Below are 21,289 nucleotides of genomic sequence, written 5' to 3'. Positions count from 1 at the left end.
CTTTCGACAATGGGTCATCTAGACTCGATGAGCACGGTTGCATAGTGGTTAGCACAATTGCTTCACAGCTCCGGGGTCCCAGGTTCGATTCCCGGCTTGGATTACTGTCTGTGCGGAGTCTGCACGTTCTCCCTGTGTCTGCGTGGGTTTCCTCCGGGTGCTCCGGTTTCCTCCCGCGGTCCAAGGATGTGCAGGTTAGGTGGATTGGCCATGATAAATTGCCCTTTGTGTCCAAATTGCCCTTAGTGTTGGGTGGGGTTAGGGGGATAGGGTGGAGGTGTGGGCTTGGGGAGGGTGCTCTTTCCAAGAGCCAGTGCAGACTCGATTGGCCGAATGGCCTCCTCCTGCACTGTAAATTCTATGATTATGATTCTATCATTTCCTTCCTAAAGGACGCGAGTGAACAAGATGGCCTTTTACAACAATCAATGGTAGTTTTGTGGCACCATTACTCAGACTAACTTTCTATTCTAGATTTGAACTGAATTCAAATTTCACCAGCTGCCGTGTACCTAGAGCTGGATCTCTGGATTACTAGTCTAGGGACATTATCGCAATGTCACCATCTCCCCCTAATGCTGGTTTCTCGCAGTGATTCGCTAAAGAAGTGCAACTTGTCACCACCTGGATTTAATTAATTGTAAAGAGCTGTCAAATTTAACCGCTTTTGAAGAGTTGAGCCCCCCCCCCCCCCCCCCCCCCCCCCCCCCCCCCCCCCCCCGGGTTAATATACAGATCTGAAAGGGAAATCAGTTTGTAATTACATGCAACTAATTAGTCCTCCATTATCTCAGTCCATGCCATAAATGGTTATTAGTTTGTGATCTACAGCCTTTCCCTGTTGTTGCTAATTGTTCAGCTTGTGGCTAGCCAGGCAGAGCAGGGATATCTTAAGGCATTCAGACCTTGGGCAAAGTTTGTTCATAGTCCATTGTCTCTGAGTGCGCACTGGTGATGAGTCATTTGTTTTGTACACAGGGCTGTTATTCCAGTAAGATGGTACCTGAGGGAGGTGTTAGCCCGTACGATTCCAATGTTCTCCAGTTGGTTGTGAGGGAATGGCCCTGAGTCCGGTGTGATGTTAGGGATCATCAGAACCATCTCTACCCCCGTTATCTCTGTTGTGACTCAGCTGCCCCTGTCAGAGCCTTCCGGCGGTCTCCCTTTCTCGGTCGATTAGTTTGTAAATTATTGTTGATTGTCTTAGTGTGTCCCCCAAACACTGTCCCATTCAGTTGTATACCCAGGCCTTCTTTTCCAAAGCTGGCTAGACCTTTCTCTGCTTTCTCCAATATTCTCTTCTTTATTCCTGTTCGTTGTTCCACGTTTGCATTTAACCTTTGTATGTCTAGTGACTTTACCATGGAAGTTTCTGTGTTAAGTCATGTCACTGCATCATTGATTATGCCTCTTCTAACCCTGTGTAGGTTGTCATGCCCTCAAAATCGAGTGGCACCCGTGTCATTGGCAGCCTGCTTCATAACAACCTTACTTAAAACACTCTGCATATTTATTTCAACCCGCGAGAAGTACAGACACAATTTGTATATGCATCTGCTGTCTTTCCCCGAATGTAGCTGCAGCCACGCATTAAAATAAACTATATCATTGTTCCAGTCTCTGTTGCTGGGATGCACATCCTGTCAATAAAATCATATAATGCACCATAGTTCATATAGCTACGTTCATCCTGTGCCCGATGTGAAATCAGTTATGTTCCTGCGCTCTTATGTGATGTTCCTGCGCTCTTATGTGATGTAGTTGTTCTGAGATCTCAAGAGCCATCACGAGTCCCCACAGCTGCTGCTGACGTTACAGCCTTTTTTGAATGTTTAATCTAAAAATTTTAAGGAAAAGTGTCCTGGTCGTCATCAGGTGTTGTCCTTATAAAACTTTTCCTATATGGGCTGAACACGTCTGTTATTCAGGGGTTAGTAGTTCTCATATTTTACAACCTTTTCATATCTATTTTCTTCGTGGTTACGCACCTGATTCTGTTGCGCTTGAACCCGACCCTGACGTGCTTGTTCCTGTTTAAGTAACCAGTTTACAATAATTCAACTATCTCAAATTCCTGAAGCTACTGCAAATGTTGTTCCACTTGCAGTTACTTGTAAAGTAAAACACACAAGATCCATTCTTTGGGACAGAGTGGGTTAACTAATGAATGAAATGAAAATCACTTATTGTCACAAGTAGGCTTCAAATGAAGTATGTCTCTGAATATATCTGACAATTCAAAATGTAAGATTTGTAAGTTCCAATAAAAAATACATCTTCAGCTGTTTTTTAAAATTACTTTATCAGAATTACAAAGCCAGAGCTCTGAGTGTGGACAGGGGCAAACCCTTAATCCAGCTCCTCACCTGCTCCAAAAAACAATTCAACTGAATCCAATTCTTGGTCCCCACAAGAGAGATACCAAATCCAAGCATTAACAAGCACGGGTCAATTCTCTGCTGGTTTGAAAAGGGATGGAATAAGAGATCTCTACCAGTTGTCATTTTGTCACAATCCTTCTTTTGTTTAAACAAGAAACATGATCATGGACATATTTTGTTTACCCATCTGTCCTTTACACTTAATTCTGCAATCTCAGAATTAATACATCTATGTTGTGTCAGGGAAGTTGTAACTCGGGACTAATCCAACACCGGATTGGTCATATGTATTTCAACTATCCTAACTTCCAATGAACGCCATAAAACTAATATTTTCTTATTCTTACATACGTGATTTTGTACCCTGCTTAAAATTCCTTGCGTGTCAAAATTACCCTGGAAATGTCAATGATAACCTTTGAAAAGAAAAATTGTTAATTACACTCAAACTATGATCTTTAAATCACAATGTCAGACGACAAACAAATATCACCACACTCACAAAGGAAACCTAGCACTTCAGTTCTTTAACCAAAATTAGCTAGGTGATAAATCCTTCTGGTTCCTATTCTAAAGTTCCAAATTATAAACTCAAGGTTACTTCTCCGAAGATAAATCTTAGCAAAGATATATGAACATTCACAGACCAAACACACACATTCTCACAGCTCGCAAATATCAGAGTTGACTGTTAGGCCTCTCTCGTGGCTACAGATTCTCAAAGAGACAGCAATTTCACAATCGCTTAATTAAAATACTGAACAATATCTTCCATTCTGCTTCATCATGAAACTTTATTCCATTTAATTAAATTTCCACGGATTGATTTTATAGGCATTAGCTATTCTTAGAGACGTTTTTTTTTTTTTACAGATGACCTGCTTGCTGAAATGGTTAAATTTTGTACAGAACCTAAGGGGGCGGAGAATGGGTGGAGAACTTGGAATGATGCCGTTTGTGTCTTTTACGTCATCTTAAACTTTATTTATTCTTTTCTTTAATGTTACTCAAATTTCTTTCTTGTTCTTTAAACTGAGTTCAATTTTCAATGTTTGCTATTTAACCCGTGTTTGAGGGAGATATTACTGGGTTTGTTTTAACTCAAATTAATTGAATTACTGTCGAGTTTATCTGGACAGCTTGAATGGCTTAATCTCAAACTGAAATCCAATCTCGCAAATTTGAAACAAAGTTCTTCTAGACAAGAATCCATTGTTAAGTTTCTAACTTGAATATTGTATTTACTGTACTCTTTACCCTCCAGTCGTTAGGTATAATTGTAACCGTTGCCTGTGATTCTTTTGCCGGTTTGCACAACCTGTACTGCTGCTATCTTGTCTCACTTTATTTCTATGCTAAAAATGATTTGGTGTGAATATGGGAGAGTGAGAGCTCAATTCCTTTAAAATAACCCGTTTTTCAAAGTGTGAAGGCTTTATACCTGTCATTTACATTATTAGCGTAACGCTGCACAGGGGTGCACTTAATTTCTGTCATTTGTTCTTCTAACTGGTGAACTAAGATGACTCCTGCCTTATTTTTTTTGTTGCCATATCTCGCTTTTGTTTATCCCACCAGTCTCTTTGTTCTATGGGGGCTGCGTCGGGATCCCACCCATCTCTGATCATTTTCTGTACCAGGGTCTTTCGCTCTTGTCCGTACGCCAGACCCATGGATCCCCGGGGACCCCAGAAAAGCGGCCTCGTGCCTCTCTTTTCCATGATGTGTTAACCGTGTTGTCTCTATCACCCGCGTATCCGGTGTGCCTAGGCGACTGTGCTCAGAGGCTTTTACCTGTCATCCACTCCCGTAGGGTGGCGGTCCTGGCTTGGCAATGTCACAGCAAGTTCCGCGACCGTTAACACTCAACAGTTTGTGCGTCTCGGAGTCCCAACTAACTGGCCGTCACGTGAGAGCTCAATTGCCCCCTTAATTCAGGCTCAGCATGGGTTCTCGAGCAGCCGATTAGTACTAAAGTAAATGGTATAGCGGATCAACAAAACAAAACCAAAAAAAGAAATTTTAAACTGAGTCTTTTACTCACTTGGCCTTGATACCAGATTTGTTGGATGTTGCTTTGCTGTCTGTCCGTCTCGCCGTGTGACTCTAATTTCTGGTGGTCAAAGGTTTGACTACTCGCCTTGTCCACCGGCTCGAGCGGCGTTCGGCTCAGCAGCCTCCTGCCAGACTACGCCAATTGTTAGAGGTGAAAATATTCACACAGGCCTTTTGGTTGAGTAAAGAAGCAGTTTATTATATCAGAATTCTGGGAGAAAGGCCTGAGGCTCCGCAGCCTTTAGACAGTACTCTTTCTCACTTGAGCTAAGGCTCACCCGGGTTAATATACAGATTTGAAAGCGAAATCAGTTTGTAATCTCATTTACATACAGCCAATCACCTTTATTCGCGTCACAATTCATTACATGCAACTAATTAGACCTCCATTATCTCAGTCCATGTCATAAATGGTTATTAGTTTGTAATTTACAGCCTTTTCCTGTTGTTGCTAATTCTTCAGCTTGTGGCTAGCCGGGCAGGCACAGATATCTGAAGGCATTCAGACCGTGGACAAAGTTTGTTAATAGTCCATTGTCTGTGAGTACGCACCTGGCGATGAGTCATTTGTTTTGCATACAGGGCTGTTATTCCACTAACAGACACAGAAAGTACATCGAACTGCAGAGTTAGATACAATTTGCAACATAGTTAAGAATTAGTTATATATTGTAAAAAGCAGGATTTCCCACCAACATGTCCCACAATCATATAATGTGAGAGACCGAAGAGACAGAATTTTCTCACCAACAAACATAATTACAACTAACTTTGAGACAAAAGGTACAGGTGAGGAAGCCAGCGGAAGCAGGATTCTAATTAAATTTAAATTGAGGGAAGGCAGGAGGCTGAATGGTGGCAAGGTCTTTTAAAAAAAAAAGAGAAAATATTATATTTACAATTGAAGTTCTTTTGAGGTGCTATAGAGTCTGATTCAGAGGCGAATGATATGTGCAGTGTATGTACAGAATTTAATACAGATAGATTGAGCTAAATGGGAGCTTAATCTTTGAACGAGGCAAGGTGATTTTAAAAAACAGGAACCTGGCAGTCATTAGCACCATGCCTCATTATACCCCTGTGCTGTCCTGCAGTCCCGGTCTTCGATTTCTAAATATTTACATGCAAACTGTTATTGCGAATGATCTTTGATAGAAAAATTGAAAATGCATGGAAATACTCATCCGGTCTGGAAGCATCTGTGAAGAAACAAACTGGACCAACCTTCTGTCACAATCCACTTTTTATTGCAAGTCACAAACCGTAAATATTAATTGTATCTCTCTCCGCAGATGTTGCCCCACCTGCTCCATATTTCAGCATTTTTTGTTTGCATTTCAGATTTCAAGCACCCACAGTATTTTGCTTTTGACAGAAAAATGTTTGCTTGTAACCTGCATTTGGTGCTCAAGAAGGTTATAAAGTGTACAATTGGTATGAAATGAAAGCAAATAATCCAATTTGGTTGGTAAATCTATTAATGCAGCACTGAAATAAGTGTTGAAAAGAGTATTCCTCATTTTGCAATATTTTTATAAATAGAGCAGTAAATACAGACTAACAAGTGCACAGATTCTATTTTATATATCCCAGTTGAAAAATAAATACCTGAATTGGTTTGTAAATGATGATCTTGAGGCTGAATAAGTGATGTTGTGGGGAAAAAATACAAAAGATTATAGCAGCGTTGCAATAAATTAGTCTTGACTTAAAGCGCTAAACTGTTTTGCTTACAGGGTCCCTTGGTACGATGGTTGAAAGTTAACTTCAGTGAAGCTTTCATTGCATGGATTCATGTGAAAGCATTACGGGTTTTTGTAGAGTCTGTTCTAAGGTATGGCATTGTGAAATTTCAAATTTGTGAATTTATTAATGTAATTGCAAATGTGGTTGCACAATCTCTTATTGTTTTTGTTCAGTTTCAACTCTTAATTTGTAATGATTGTAAATTAGTGCTTTTTGTTTGAGGTTGGTTATTTTACTATTGATCAGAAGCTCCTTCACTCCTACATGGCACCTCACCCGAGATAAATCACCCCTCCAGCCAGAAATTCAACATTGGAGACAAAATTCTGATTTTCTACATTTTACATTGCTTAATGTTACTCCTGGGTGGCGATCAACTTTTGTTTTTTTTAAATTTATTTTACTTCAAATTTATTTTTATATCTGAAAATATGTACTTGATTTTTCACTCTTTGGTTTGAATGATGTTATAAAAAAATGGGATCTTTCTTGGGATAAGGAGAGGCAGAATTTTTTCTAAATGATTCAGTTACTAATACTGACCAACTTCAGCCAAAGATTATTCTGTACTGCATAATAATTTAATTGGACATTTGTTTATGTACAAATAATAATGGTGGTGTTTTATTCAAGGAACATGTTCATAGCCCAAATTCTAAATTGCAGTGCTGTCTACATTGGAAAATTAATATAAGTGCTAAATAATCGGGATACAAACAAGTAACAATCATCTAACAACAAAAATAAGCAAATTCAGCAGGTAACAGAGAAGTGGTGGACGGGATGTTAAAAGAAGGGTAAAATTGAAATAAAATGATACGGAAATTATAAATCAATACACCACATGCACTGAATCATTTAAGTACTTAATCGAGGATCCGAACCATGGAGGAATGGGGCTACATTGGTAACTTTCTGTCCTAACATCCACTCCATTCTGAGGAAGAGCTCAAAACTGAAACATCCGATAACTCCTGTTTTTTGATCGATATTGCCTGATCGATATCTCCATCATAGAGTCATAGTAAACGTCCAACATTTTGCTATTCTACGTTTGTTAGATGGTGTAGTTCCACCCACATCTAATCTTTGAGGATTCACACAATTGCGTGAAATGTTTAATTAAAATGCCAATTCGAAGATTTTCCAATAATTTGAATTATGGTTTTCAAGAATGAAGTAAATATGAGCATGCGTTATATCATTGTCCACCCATGTCTAATTCACAAGATAGTCATTAATCCCTTTTTTAAACATAATTAAAATTGTTCGTAATGGAGTTTCAATGTTCTATCTACTTGTCTCCACTATTAACAACCAGTTCACATGAAACCTGTGTAGATCATTTGAAGAAGGATTGGCAAGGGACTTTAATGATTATTGCTCTTCATTTGGGTGGAGTGTTAAGAGTACATTGGGCTGCTAAGTTATGCCAAATTCTGTAACCCCTTTCATCAAAACTGCGTCAGTGCTTTTTTTTTTTTAATAAATATTTTATTGAAAATTTTTGGTCAACCAACACAGTACATTGTGCATCCTTTACACAGCATTATAACAACACAGATAACAATGACCTATTTTATATAAACAGAAAACAAAAAATAAATAAATATTAAATAACAAAAATGAAAACTAGCCCTAATTGGCAACTGCCTTGTCACAAGCTACACCCCCCCCCCCCCGCCCTCCCCCCCCCCCCCCCCCCCCCCCCCCCCAAATCCTGGGCTGCTGCTGCTGCCTTCTTTTTTCCCCCATCTATCTATCCGCAAGATATTCGATGAACGGTTGCCACCGCCTGGTGAACCCTTGAGCCGACCCCCTTAGGACGAACTTAATCCGCTCTAGCTTTATGAACCCCGCCATGTCATTTATCCAGGTCTCCACCCCCGGGGGCTTGGCTTCTTTCCACATTAACAATATCCTGCGCCGGGCTACTAGGGACGCAAAGGCCAAAACATCGGCCTCTCTCGCCTCCTGCACTCCCGGCTCTTGTGCAACCCCAAATATAGCCAACCCCCAGCTTGGTTCGACCCGGACTCCTACTACTTTTGAAAGCACCTTTGTCACCCCCATCCAAAACCCCTGTAGTGCCGGGCATGACCAAAACATATGGGTATGATTCGATGGGCTTCTCGAGCACCTCGCACACCTATCCTCCACCCCAAAAAATTTACTGAGCCGTGTTCCAGTCATATGTGCCCTGTGTAATACCTTAAACTGAATCAGGCTTAGCCTGGCACACGAGGACGACGAGTTTACCCTGCTTAGGGCATCTGCCCACAGCCCCTCCTCGATCTCCTCCCCTAGCTCTTCTTCCCATTTCCCTTTTAGTTCATCCACCATAGTCTCCCCTTCGTCCCTCATTTCCCTATATATATCTGACACCTTACCATCCCCCACCCATTTCTTTGAGATCACTCTGTCCTGCACCTCTTGTGTCGGGAGCTGCGGGAATTCCCTCACCTGTTGCCTCGCAAAAGCCCTCAATTGCATGTACCTGAATGCATTCCCTTGGGGCAACCCATATTTCTCGGTCAGCGCTCCCAGACTTGCGAACTTCCCGTCCACAAATAGATCTTTCAGTTGCGTTATTCCTGCTCTTTGCCACATTCCATATCCCCCATCCATTCCCCCCGGGGCAAACCTATGGTTGTTTCTTATCGGGGACCCCCCCAATGCTCCGGTCTTTCCCCTATGTCGTCTCCACTGTCCCCAAATCTTCAGTGTAGCTACCACCACCGGGCTTGTGGTGTAGTTCCTCGGTGAGAACGGCAATGGGGCTGTCACCATAGCCTGCAGGCTAGTCCCCCTACAGGACGCCCTCTCTAATCTCTTCCACGCCGCTCCCTCCTCCTCTCCCATCCACTTACTCACCATTGAAATATTAGCGGCCCAATAGTACTCACTTAGGCTCGGTAGTGCCAGCCCCCCCCTATCCCTACTACGCTGTAAGAATCCCTTCCTCACTCTCGGAGTCTTCCCGGCCCAAACAAAACCCATGATGCTCTTTTCTATCCTTTTAAAAAAAGCCTTCGTGATCACCACCGGGAGGCACTGAAACACAAAGAGGAATCTCGGGAGGACCACCATCTTAACCGCCTGCACCCTCCCTGCCATTGACAGTGCTACCATATCCCATCTCTTGAAATCTTCCTCCATCTGTTCCACCAACCGCGTTAAATTTAGCCTGTGCAATGTGCCCCAATTCTTAGCTATCTGGATCCCCAGGTAACGAAAGTCTCTTGTTACCTTCCTCAACGGTAGGTCCTCTATTTCTCTACTCTGCTCCCCTGGATGCACCACAAACAGCTCACTCTTCCCCATGTTCAATTTATACCCTGAAAAATCCCCAAACTCCCCAAGTATCCGCATTATTTCTGGCATCCCCTCCGCCGGATCTGCCACATATAGTAGCAAATCATCCGCATACAAAGATACCCGGTGTTCTTCTCCTCCCCTAAGTACTCCCCTCCATCTCTTGGAACCCCTCAGCGCTATCGCCAGGGGCTCAATCGCCAGTGCAAACAGTAATGGGGACAGAGGACATCCCTGCCTTGTCCCTCTATGGAGCCGAAAATATGCCGATCCCCGTCCATTCGTGACCACACTCGCCACTGGGGCCCTATACAATAGCTGCACCCATCTAACATACCCCTCTCCAAAACCAAATCTCCTCAACACCTCCCACAAATAATCCCATTCCACTCTATCAAATGCTTTCTCGGCATCCATCGCCACTACTATCTCCGTTTCACCCTCTGGTGGGGCCATCATCATTACCCCGAACAGCCTCCGTATATTCGTGTTCAGCTGTCTCCCCTTCACAAACCCAGTTTGGTCCTCGTGAACCACCCCCGGGACACATTCCTCTATTCTCATTGCCATTACCTTGGCCAGGACCTTGGCATCCACATTTAGGAGGGAAATTGGTCTGTAGGACCCGCATTGTAGCGGGTCCTTTTCCTTCTTTAAGAGAAGCGATATCGTTGCTTCAGACATAGTCGGGGGCAGTTGTCCCCTTTCCTTTGCCTCGTTAAAGGTCCTCGTCAGTACCGGGGCGAGCAAGTCCAAATATTTTCTGTAGAATTCAACTGGGAATCCGTCCGGTCCCGGGGCCTTTCCCGTCTGCATGTTCCTAATTCCTTTCACCACTTCTTCTACCTTGATCTGTGCTCCCAGTCCCACCCTTTCCTGCTCTTTCACCTTGGGAATTTCCAGCCGATCCAAAAAGTCCATCATTCTCTCCCTCCCATCCGGGGGTTGAGCTTCATATAATTTTTTATAAAATGTCTTGAACACTTCATTCACTCTCTCCGCTCCCCGCTCCATCTCTCCTTCCTCGTCCCTCACTCCCCCTATTTCCGTCGCTGCATCTCCTTTTCCTCAATTGGTGTGCCAGCAATCTGCTCGCCTTCTCCCCATATTCATACTGTACACCCTGCGCCTTCCTCCATTGTGCCTCTGCAGTGCCTGTAGTCAGCAAGTCAAATTCCACATGCAGCCTTTGCCTTTCCCTGTACAATCCCTCCTCCGGTGCTTCCCCATATTGTCTGTCCACCCTCAAAAGTTCTTGCAGCAACCGCTCCCGTTCCTTACTCTCCTGCTTCCCTTTATGTGCCCTTATTGATATCAGCTCCCCCCTAACCACCGCCTTCAACGCCTCCCAGACCACTCCCACCTGGACCTCCCCATTGTCATTGAGTTCCAAGTACTTTTCAATACATCCCCTCACCCTTAGGCACACCCCCTCATCCGCCATTAGTCCCATGTCCATTCTCCAAGGTGGGCGCCCTCCTGTTTCCTCCCCTATCTCCAAGTCCACCCAGTGTGGGGCATGATCCGAAATGGCTATAGCCGTATATTCCGTTCCCCTCACCTTCGGGATCAATGCCCTACCCAGCACAAAAAAGTCTATGCGCGAATAGACTTTATGGACATAGGAGAAAAACGAGAACTCCTTACTCCTAGGTCTACTGAATCTCCACGGGTCCACACCTCCCATCTGCTCCATAAAATCTTTAAGCACCTTGGCTGCTGCCGGCCTCCTACCAGTCCTGGACTTCGACCTATCCAGCCCTGGTTCCAACACCGTGTTAAAGTCTCCCCCCATTATCAGCTTTCCCGTCTCTAGGTCCGGAATGCGTCCTAGCATTCGCCTCATAAAGTTGGCATCATCCCAGTTCGGGGCATACACGTTTACCAAAACCACCATCTCTCCCTGTAGTTTGCCACTCACCATCACGTATCTGCCCCCGTTATCCGCCACTATAGTCTTCGCCTCGAACATTACCCGCTTCCCCACTAATATAGCCACCCCCCTGTTTTTCGCATCCAGCCCCGAATGGAACACCTGCCCCACCCATCCTTTGCGCAGCCTAACCTGGTCTATCAGTTTCAGGTGCGTTTCCTGTAACATAACCACATCTGCTTTAAGTTTCTTAAGGTGTGCGAGTACTCGTGCCCTCTTTATCGGCCCATTGAGCCCTCTCACGTTCCACGTGATCAGCCGAGTTGGGGGGCTTCCCACCCCCCCCCCCTTGCCGATTAGCCATCATCTTTTTCCAGCTTCTCACCCAGTTCCCACGCAGCTGTATCTCCCCCAGGCGGTGCCCCCCCCGCCCATCCTCTCCCGTACCCACTCCGCCCTTTCCCCAGCAGCAGCAACCCAGTAATTCCCCCCTCCCACCCCCCCCGCTAGACCCCCCGCTAGCGTAATTACTCCCCCCATGTTGCTCCCAGAAGTCAGCAAACTCTGGCTGACCTCGGCTTCCCCCCGTGACCACGGCTCGCACCGTGCGACGCCCCCTCCTTCCTGCTTCTCTATTCCCGCCATAATTATCATAGCGCGGGAACCAAGCCCGCGCTTCTTCCTCGGCCCCGCCTCCCATGGCCAACGCCCCATCTCCTCTCCCTCCCCACCTCCCCCCATCACCACCTGTGGGAGAAAGAAAAGTTACCATACCGCAGGATTAGAACATAAAACCCCTCTTCGCCCCCCACATTCGCCCCACCACTTTGTCCAAACGTTCTTTTTAATAATCCACTCATTCCAGTTTTTCTTCTACAATAAAAGTCCACACTTCATCCGCCGTCTCAAAGTAATGGTGCCTCCCTTGATATGTGACCCACAGTCTTGCCGGTTGCAGCATTCCAAATTTTATTTTCCTTTTGTGAAGCACCGCCTTGGCCCGATTAAAGCTCGCCCTCCTTCTCGCCACCTCCGCACTCCAGTCTTGATAAACGCGGATCACCGCGTTCTCCCATTTACTGCACCGAGTTTTCTTCGCCCACCTAAGGACCATTTCTCTATCCTTAAAACGGAGGAATCTCACCACTATGGCTCTGGGAGTTTCTCCTGCTCTCGATCCTCGCACCATAACTCGGTACGCTCCCTCCACCTCCAACGGACCCGTCGGGGCCTCCGCTCCCATTAACGAGTGCAGCATCGTGCTCACATATGCCCCGACGTCCGCCCCCTCCACACCTTCAGGAAGACCAAGAATCCTCAGGTTGTTCCTCCTTGCGTTGTTTTCCAGTGCCTCCAACCTCTCCACACATCGTTTCTGATGTGCCTCCTGTATCTCCGTCTTCACCACTAGGCCCTGTATATCGTTCTCATTCTCGGCTGCTTTCGCCTTCACGACCCGAAGCTCCTGCTCCTGGGTCTTTTGTTCCTCCTTTAGCCCTTCGATCGCCTGTAGTATCGGGGCCAACAACTCTTTCTTCATTTCCTTTTTTATCTCCTCCACGCAGCATTTCAAGAACTCTTGTTGTTCAGGGCCCCATATGAAACTGCCACCTTCCGACGCCATCTTGGTTTTTGCTTGCCTTCCTTGCTGCTGTTCCAAAGGATCCGCTGCAATCCGGCCACTTTCCTCTCCTTTTTCCACCCATGTCCAGGGGGAATACCCTTCTGGTTTACCGCACGGTGTTTTTAGCCGTTAAAATTGCCGTTGGGGCTCCTATCAAGAGCCCAAAAGTCCATTCCACCGGGAGCTGCCGAAACGTGCGACTTAGCTGGTCATCGCCGCACCCGGAAGTCCAAAACTGCGTCAGTGCTGAGAACCAGTGTCAAGTGAAGTTGGTTAAGAAAGTTCTCCGTGTTCATAGGTAGCCCAGAGTATTTTATCTACCGTTTGTCAATTTAGGTCTGCTTCAAGATATCTTAGATGCAGCACTTTCCATAACTATTGATGCTTCTTGCCTTGGCAGTCTACACAGCTGTGTTGTTGGAGGCTCAGTAAACCAATCTATTCAGACCGAACTGAATAAGTATTTGTGGATATGGTTCCCAGCTACAAGAGTTGGCATTTCTATATGTATTTCCTGAGTGATAACGTTCTACCAAGTTAAATCACTCAGGCCACATAATTTGAGTGTGCTCTGTATCAGGCAAACAACTTCATGGGCTTTTGGTCACCATATTGAAGTTTGATCGATTAAAGCAATGGGGCTATGTGGGTCATCTTGACATGTAATTACAAGCTGGCAGGAATTTGCCTTATTTGGGTCCAAATATCAGTTGATGACCTTAACAAATAGCTGGGTGAATGCTAACTTCAGGTTTTAAAAGAAAATTGCTTACCAGATGTCTGGCCCTTGCTCTTTTTGGACTGATTGATTAGATAGCCCAATGTAATAACCAAGAACAATACAGCACAGTAACAGGCCCTTCGGCCCTCCAAGCTTGTGCTGGTCATGATCCCACCTTTGGCCAAAACCCTCAGCAATTCCTTGTGCCGTATCCCTCTACACCCATCCTATCCATGTATTGGCGAGATGCCTTTTGAACACCGTTAATATATCTGCTTCCACAACCTCCCCTGGCAATGCGTTCCAGGCACTCATCACCCTCTGTGTATAAAAAAAAAAAAAAAAAAAAAAAACCTGCCTCTCATATTTCCTCAACTTTGCCCCATGGACCTTAAACCTATGCCCCCTGGTGACTGACTCCTCCACCCTGGGAAAGAATGCCTGCCCATCCACTCTATCTATGCCCCTCAATCTTCTAGACCTCTATCAGGTCACCCCTCATCCTCCGTCGTTCTAATGAAGACACATGGTCACATTGAGCACCCATTTAAAATTCATAAAAGGGCACTTGGGTGTAGCACACTCCCACTCCAAAGGACAGGATGTAAAGATCTTGCTCCTTATTCCAATCAATGGCAGAGCCTGCAAAAGGGATGTGCACACAGCAGTTGAAAAATGGCGATATTTTAATTACAGCAATATTATTTGATGTACTGCAAACAGCCAGCAGCTGCAATGGCAACTGCCGGTTTATTAGTGGCGTGGAAATTTAAGGAAATATCAGGAGTGCAAACAGGATAACATCTCTTTCTCATCTGATGCCCAAATGTCATTCCTTACTGATTTATACACAGCCAGCCTTTACAGTGGATTGGGTGTCAGTTATTTGTCATTAGAATTAAAAACAGTTTTTGGAAAATCATAAAATTGAGACACCAAAATATTAAATCAGGGCATGATATTATAAACGTAATTGTTTATTGGTAATATTGGTATTAACTTTGTTACAGTGAGGCAAGAAGCTGAGGCAGATTCCGGGCAGTGAACAACGGTACTAAAATTTTTAAAAATGTAGTAGCATCACCTAGTGTGGCAGGACTGAATGTAAGCATGGTAAATGTGGTGCTACGTAATACCCAGTTTAAAAAAAAAAAAATAATGTAAATCACTATTACAACAAGTTGCAACAAAATCTAGACACGGCATGACAATGTTGAAAGTCTTACAAGCGAGAGAGCGGTGCTTGACCTAATTTTAGGGAATGAAGCCAGGCAGGTGGTACAAATATCTGGGAAAGCATTTTGGTGATCGTGACTATAACACGGTAAGTTTTAAGGTAGCTATGGAAAAGGACAAAGATGGACCGGAAATAAACATTCTGAATTGGTGGAAGGCCAATTTTCATAGGATAAGACCAGATCTGGCCAAAGTGAGCTGGGAGCAGCTACTTGTAGGAAAATCCACATCGAAGTAGTGGGAGTCATACAAAAAGGACATGGAAAGAGTACAAAGCCAACATGTTCCCATAAAAGTAAAGGTTGGGACCAGAAAGCCCAGAGAATCCTGGATGTCAAGGACTATACAAGATGGGATAAGGAAAAGGAAAAGAGGCTTATGGCAGATACAGGGGGCTCAAAACAATGCATGTCCTAGAGGAAGATAGAAAGTGCAGGGAGGTACTTAAAAATAAAAAAATTAGGCGGTCGAAGAGTGGGCATGAAAAAAAACAATGCCAGGCAAAATAAAGGAAAATCCCAAGATGTTTAGAAGTGTATTAAGGCAAGAGGGTAACCAAGGGAAGAGTAGGGACAAAAGTGGCGATCTGTGTGGAGCATAAAGAGGTGAGGTAGTAAATGAGTATTTTGCATCTGTGTTCACCATGGGGAAAGACTATCTAGGTATAGAAAGCAGGGAGGAGGACTGTGATTGAACAAATTCTCATTGGGAGGGGGGAGGTTTTGGTGGGTTTAAAAGTGAATAAATCCCCTGGACCAGATGACATGTACCAAGGCTAGTGGTCCCCAACCTTTTTCATGTCACTGCACACCTTTGTATTATAAAAGAAATGTTGAGATACCTCCTATTTTCTCCAACTGAGCTGCCCCCACACAAAACATTTTTTCTCTAAAACCTCTTAAAAACATGTCAAGCCACCATTTAATACAATTTTCATTAAAAAGTTTACAGTGAAAGTCTTCTCATCTTTTGCGTGTGAAATAAAATATGTGAGTCTATTTCCCTTTTCTTAACTTTATTGGTTCTTGCTTCTTACCTCGGTCTTTTTCCCCTAACGGGAACTTTGTTTTTATTTTACTCCTTTTGTTCTTTTTTCAACCTGTCTCCTTCATTTCTTTCCAGGTTCTTGTGCCTTTTTTTGTGTTTTGTTTTTGTGCGCAGGTCTTTAACTCTGTTATCGGCAGGACAGCACGGTGGCACAGTTGTTAGCGGTGCTGCCTCACGGCACCGAGGTCCCAGGTTCGATCCCAGCACTGGGTCACTGTCCTTGTGAAGTTTACACATTCTCCCCGTGTTTGCGTGGGTTCCCTCCCACAACCCAGGTTAGGTGGATTAGCCACGCTAAATTGCCCCTTAATTGGAAAAAATGAATTGGATACTTTAAATTTTTTAAAAACTCTGTTATTGCCATCTCCAATTCCCAAAGAACCTGGAATCTCCTGAGCATGAACCAGCTGTTTAGCTGGTGCTGTTTAGCACAGGGCTAAATCACTGGCTTTGAAAGCAGACCAAGGCAGGCCAGCAGCACGGTTCAATTCCCGTAACAGCCTCACCGAACAGGCGCCGGAATGTTGCGACTAGGGGCTTTTCACAGTAACTTCATTTGAAGCCTACTTGTGACAATAAGCGATTTTAATTTCATTTCATTTTGTTTCATTTTTCATTTTTCATTTTCATTTCATTTTCAGCCAGGAAAGGGCCACACATGCGCATGTCTGATTTTTTTTACATCGGTTAGGCCCATGTGTATGCACCTGACCAACGTAAAAAATCCAAACCGTGCATGTGCGGCCCATTGTCAGCTGGCACATGCCTAGGAGACCCAAGGTTCATCGGGACTTGGCAATGCTGGGCCACGGAGCGGAGATTAAAGATTAGATTTTGTTTATTTGCGCTAATGTTTAATCGTTTTGTATCTTATTTTGCGGCACACTTGTAGAGCCTTCAGGGCACACCGTTTGAGAACGTCTGCCCCTAGGCTGCTGTGTGAGGCAAAGGGAAATATTGGAAAAAATTTGGAGGAACAGAATTGATCTCCACTTGGGAGAGGAAAGAGTTAATCTAGGATAGTCGGCATAGCTTTGTCAGGGGAGATCATGTGTAACAAATTAAATTTATTTTTTTCGAGGGGGTGATTAAGTGCGTGTATGAGAATAATGTAGTTGATATAGTCTACATGGACTTCAGTAAGGCTTTTGATATGGTCCCGCATGGAAGACTGATCAAGAAGGTAAGAGCCCATGGGATCCAGAGCAAATTGGATCCAAAATTTGCTTCGTGCCAGGAGGCAGAGGGTGATGGTTTTTGTCACTGGATGCCTGGATTGGTGCTGGATCCCTTGTTTGTCGTGTACATTAATGATCGAGATGTGAATGTGGGGGGTATGATCAATAAGTTTGCAAATGACTCGAAAATTGGTGATGTGGTAAATAGCAAGGAGGAAAGCCTTTGATTACGGGATGGTATCGACAGGCTAGTCAGATGGCCAGAACTGCGGCAAATGAAATTTAACCGTGAAAAGTGTGAGGAGATGCATTTTGGGAGGACTAACGAGGCGAGGGAATACATAATGAGTGGTGGGACACTATGAAGGTTTTGGCGGCCAGAAGGTTACATGTCCATAGTTCCCTGAAGGTGGCAGGACAGATGGATAAGGTGGTTAAGAAGGCATATGGGATAGTTGCCTGTATTACTTCCGGCATGGAATATAAGGGCAGGGAGGTTAAGATGGAGCTGTATGAAATGCCCTATAGGCCACAGCTAGAGTACTGTGTGCAGTTCTGGTCGCCACGCAGGAAAGATTGCACTAGAAAGGGTGCAGAGGAGATTCACCAGGATGTTGCCTGGGCTGGAGTGTTTCAGTTATAACGATAGGCTGGGGTTGTTCTCCTTGGAGCAGAGAAGGCTTAGGGGGACCTGATTGCGGTGTACAAAATTATGAGGGACATAGAGAGGAAGAAACCTATCCCCTTAGTAGAGGGGGTCAACAACCAGGGGGCCGAGATTTACGGTGAGGGTACTTGAGGAAAAGCTTTTTCACCCAGAGGGTGGTGAGAATCTGGAACTCATTTCCTGAAAGAAGATAAGAGGCGGGAACCCTCACAGTATTTAAGAAGCATTTAGATGAGCACTTGAAATGCCATAGTATACAAGACTACAGACCAAGTGCTGGAAAATGGGATTAGAATAGATAGGTGCTTGATGACCGGGTGCACAGACACGATGGGCCGTCGAGCCTCTTGCTGTGCTGTGAAACACTAACTCTATACGCAATTGTAAATGTTTTAATACATGGAATATTATGTAGGACTTTTAAAAATAGAGTATTCTGCTATGTTGTATATGAGACATTTAGTAGTTATTTGGGAGAAACTGATCTCTTTTCAAAGAAGGGCCTGTTCTGTGCTGTGCTGTTCTATGTTATTTAAGTTTTCTTAATCTTTTCAACTGTTAATTTTTTGAAAAATGCCAGGAAGCAGAGGTAGTTTTAAGTAATCTGTATTTGTATTTTTGGATATAAGATATAGATTTAAGTGAGTTCAATTGTGTGTGACTGTGTAAGAAAAGGTTAAAACTTTAGTTAGATTCACATTTATCGAAGATGCTTGCATGCATGGATGGGGGTTTTGGTTTAATGTCAAACTGTGCCTACATTGTAGTTTACAACGTGAAAACAAACGCGTGAAGACTCGGTTGTTGCTGAGCAACCAGGGGCCACTTAAGTTAGAAATCATTTTTGAGTTTAGTTTTAAACTGGATCCAAGGCAGTTGGAACTAGGTAGCTGGAGTGGAAGCATTTCTCAAAGAAGATTGCCAGAAGCAGAGCAACAGAACAGTGGGGTAATGGGAGGAAAGTAAATCCCCGGATATTAACAAGCAGGTAGTTCTAGAAATCGGGGAATGAAAGAGAAGTCCCAGGGAGACTGAAGTCAAAGGGACAAAAGGAACTTGAATCTGAACAAGGTATTCTTCACCGAAGTTAAAGAAAGGGGGAGAGAGAGGCTCACAGTTAAAGACGGAGCTGAAAGCTGCAGACCTGGTGAAGTTGGCTCGTGAGAAACCAGATATATGAAGTAATATTTATTAATGATATTTAAAATATCCAATTAAGGGGCAATTTAGCGTGGCCAGTCCACCAAACCTGCACATCTTTTGGGTTGTGGGCTGAGACCCACGCAGACGGGGAGAATGTGCAAACTCCACACGGACAGTAAACTGGGGCAGGGATCAAACCTCGGCGCCATGAGGCAGCAGTGCTAACTACTGCACCATGGTGCTGTCTCTGAAGTAGATTTGCGGTTGGTGATACTTCAGTAGACACGAAACAGTGGGATTTTGGTAGATTGGTACCTGAGAGATTACCTGAAAACTTGAATGCGCGTGGCAATTCAAGGTAGAGGAATATTGAAAGGAAAGTTTGGATTCCTGCTGAAGCATCTGTGAGAAAGCATTGTTTGGGAGAAGGTTCTTTTCGAGATTGCAGTTTGGAAACAGTTGTGAAATGGGGGGGGGGATTTGATTAGAAGTTCACAGACTGTGTATTGGGTGGCATCTGACGCTTGGTTTCAGAGTAGGTGGTGCCTGATCACAGTTCGCCAGTTGGTTTACAGGGAGGGTGTGCTTACTGGGGACCGTCTCGTGTAAAATATGTTCTGTAACTTGTGTTACCCGTAGAAACCTGTGCACATTTGTGAAGATGGGGGTGAAGGAGTATTGTGTTATAGTCAATCTTTTCATGTTTAATAAATATTTCATTCTTTTGTGAAAAGCTAATTGGCAGTCCTGTGACTCTCTGTTCATTCACGTTTCTCAAAAAATGTAAAGGTTATGGTCTATTGATTAAAGGTTATGGTCTATTGAGCCAAGGTTCCAATTTTGGACCGGCCTGTCCAGCAGTATCATCAGCTGGAATCGGAACAAGAAGAATTTGAGTCTTCAAATGAAGGGTTGGTTAATGTTTATTTTAATGTACAAGCTATAAAGCATTTCTATATGTGTGTAGCACAGTGCTTTGCTCATGAAATGAGCAGGAAATGCCCCTAATATATCTCTACCATTCTTTGTCACTTTGTAATTTTGTCTTGCCTCTTGTATCCAGGTATGGTTTGCCAGTGAACTTCCAAGCTATGCTTTTACAACCTAACAAAAAGATGATGAAAAAGCTTCGGGAAATACTTAATGATCTATATAAACACCTGGACAGCAGTGCAGCTGCCATCATTGATGTAGGTACCTGCATGGCACCATTTTATGTCCTACTTGATCTATTGGTCTTTAGCTTTTCTAATTACTCGCCTGGTTAAGGTGGATAGCAGAGGTCTGCAGATTGGGAATGTCTCTGGTGGGATCTCTGGGCTGCTCTAAACTTAACTGGCACCTATTCGGAGCATCAGTTGGGAAAAACAGGCACCCTTTCCTCAGCACTTGAGAGTTGTCCAGGCTTCCAGCTCCTGACTGGCATCCAGCATTTAAATGTTATCAAAATCACACCTTATCAATAGGATTGTATACTAGATGTTAACGTGTTAAAGGACTGAACAGAACAAGGGTGGGGGGAGAAGGTTAGATGAAGAAATAAAGTATTATTCAGAACGTCACATCTGTCTGCAGTTCCATCCATTCATTAATCCAATACCTGTATTGTAGGTGATTGTTGACCTGTGAGGGTTTCACCAGCATAACTGACTCACCTAGGAAGCAAAGAAACACAGAAAATAGTAGGCCATTCAGCCCTTCGAGCCTGCTCTGCCATTGAATATGATCATGGCTGATCCTGTATCTCAATGCCATACTCCCCATACTCCTTGATATCTTTAGAGTCTCGAAATCTATTCATTTCCTCCTTAAATATATTCAGTGACTTGGCCTCTATAGTGGAGAATTCCACAGGTTCATCACCCTCATGGATGAAGAAATTTCTCCTCATCTCAGTCCCAAATGGTCTCCCCTGTATCCTGAGACTGTGACCCCTTGTTCTAGACCCTCAACAGCCAGAGGAAGCAACAGCCCTGCACCCAGTCTGTGCAGCCCTGTCATAATTTATTAACTCTAATTATGGTTTTGTCTTGAGTTCCAGTCCAGCGTGTTTTTATAAAAAAAAAAATGGTTATAATCATTGTTTAATTTGATAGACACTTCTTGATGAAAATTCACAATTGCCCACATGCCAAAGTGCTGACACTCCGAAACATCCCATCCAGCAAACATGTATCTAATCACCGTGAAGGCGTGTTAAAAATGATAAAGAATTGTGGGAAATTTATCTCTTCCCCTTCAAGGCGATCAGAGTGTTCCAGAAGATCACAGTGAGCATGAGACATGTCAACTACTATGCCTCC

General features: G+C 44.0%; 1 protein-coding gene across 1 annotated transcript in view; it reads left to right on the top strand.

Annotated features, from left to right (window-relative positions):
• atp6v1c1a (ATPase H+ transporting V1 subunit C1a) overlaps positions 1–21,289 on the top strand; it is a 116,419-nt gene that overhangs the window by 86,612 nt on the left and 8,518 nt on the right. Inside the window, exons 11-12 of the mRNA XM_072467071.1 lie at positions 6,173–6,270; positions 20,050–20,176. Coding sequence (XP_072323172.1) covers positions 6,173–6,270; positions 20,050–20,176 — 225 coding nt within the window. The remainder of the gene's footprint in view (positions 1–6,172; positions 6,271–20,049; positions 20,177–21,289) is intronic.

Source organism: Scyliorhinus torazame, chromosome 11 (assembly GCF_047496885.1).
Source record: "Scyliorhinus torazame isolate Kashiwa2021f chromosome 11, sScyTor2.1, whole genome shotgun sequence".
Taxonomy (NCBI): domain Eukaryota; kingdom Metazoa; phylum Chordata; class Chondrichthyes; order Carcharhiniformes; family Scyliorhinidae; genus Scyliorhinus; species Scyliorhinus torazame.
Note: the sequence above shows the minus strand (reverse complement) of the source record. Positions and strands in the feature narration are given on the sequence as shown.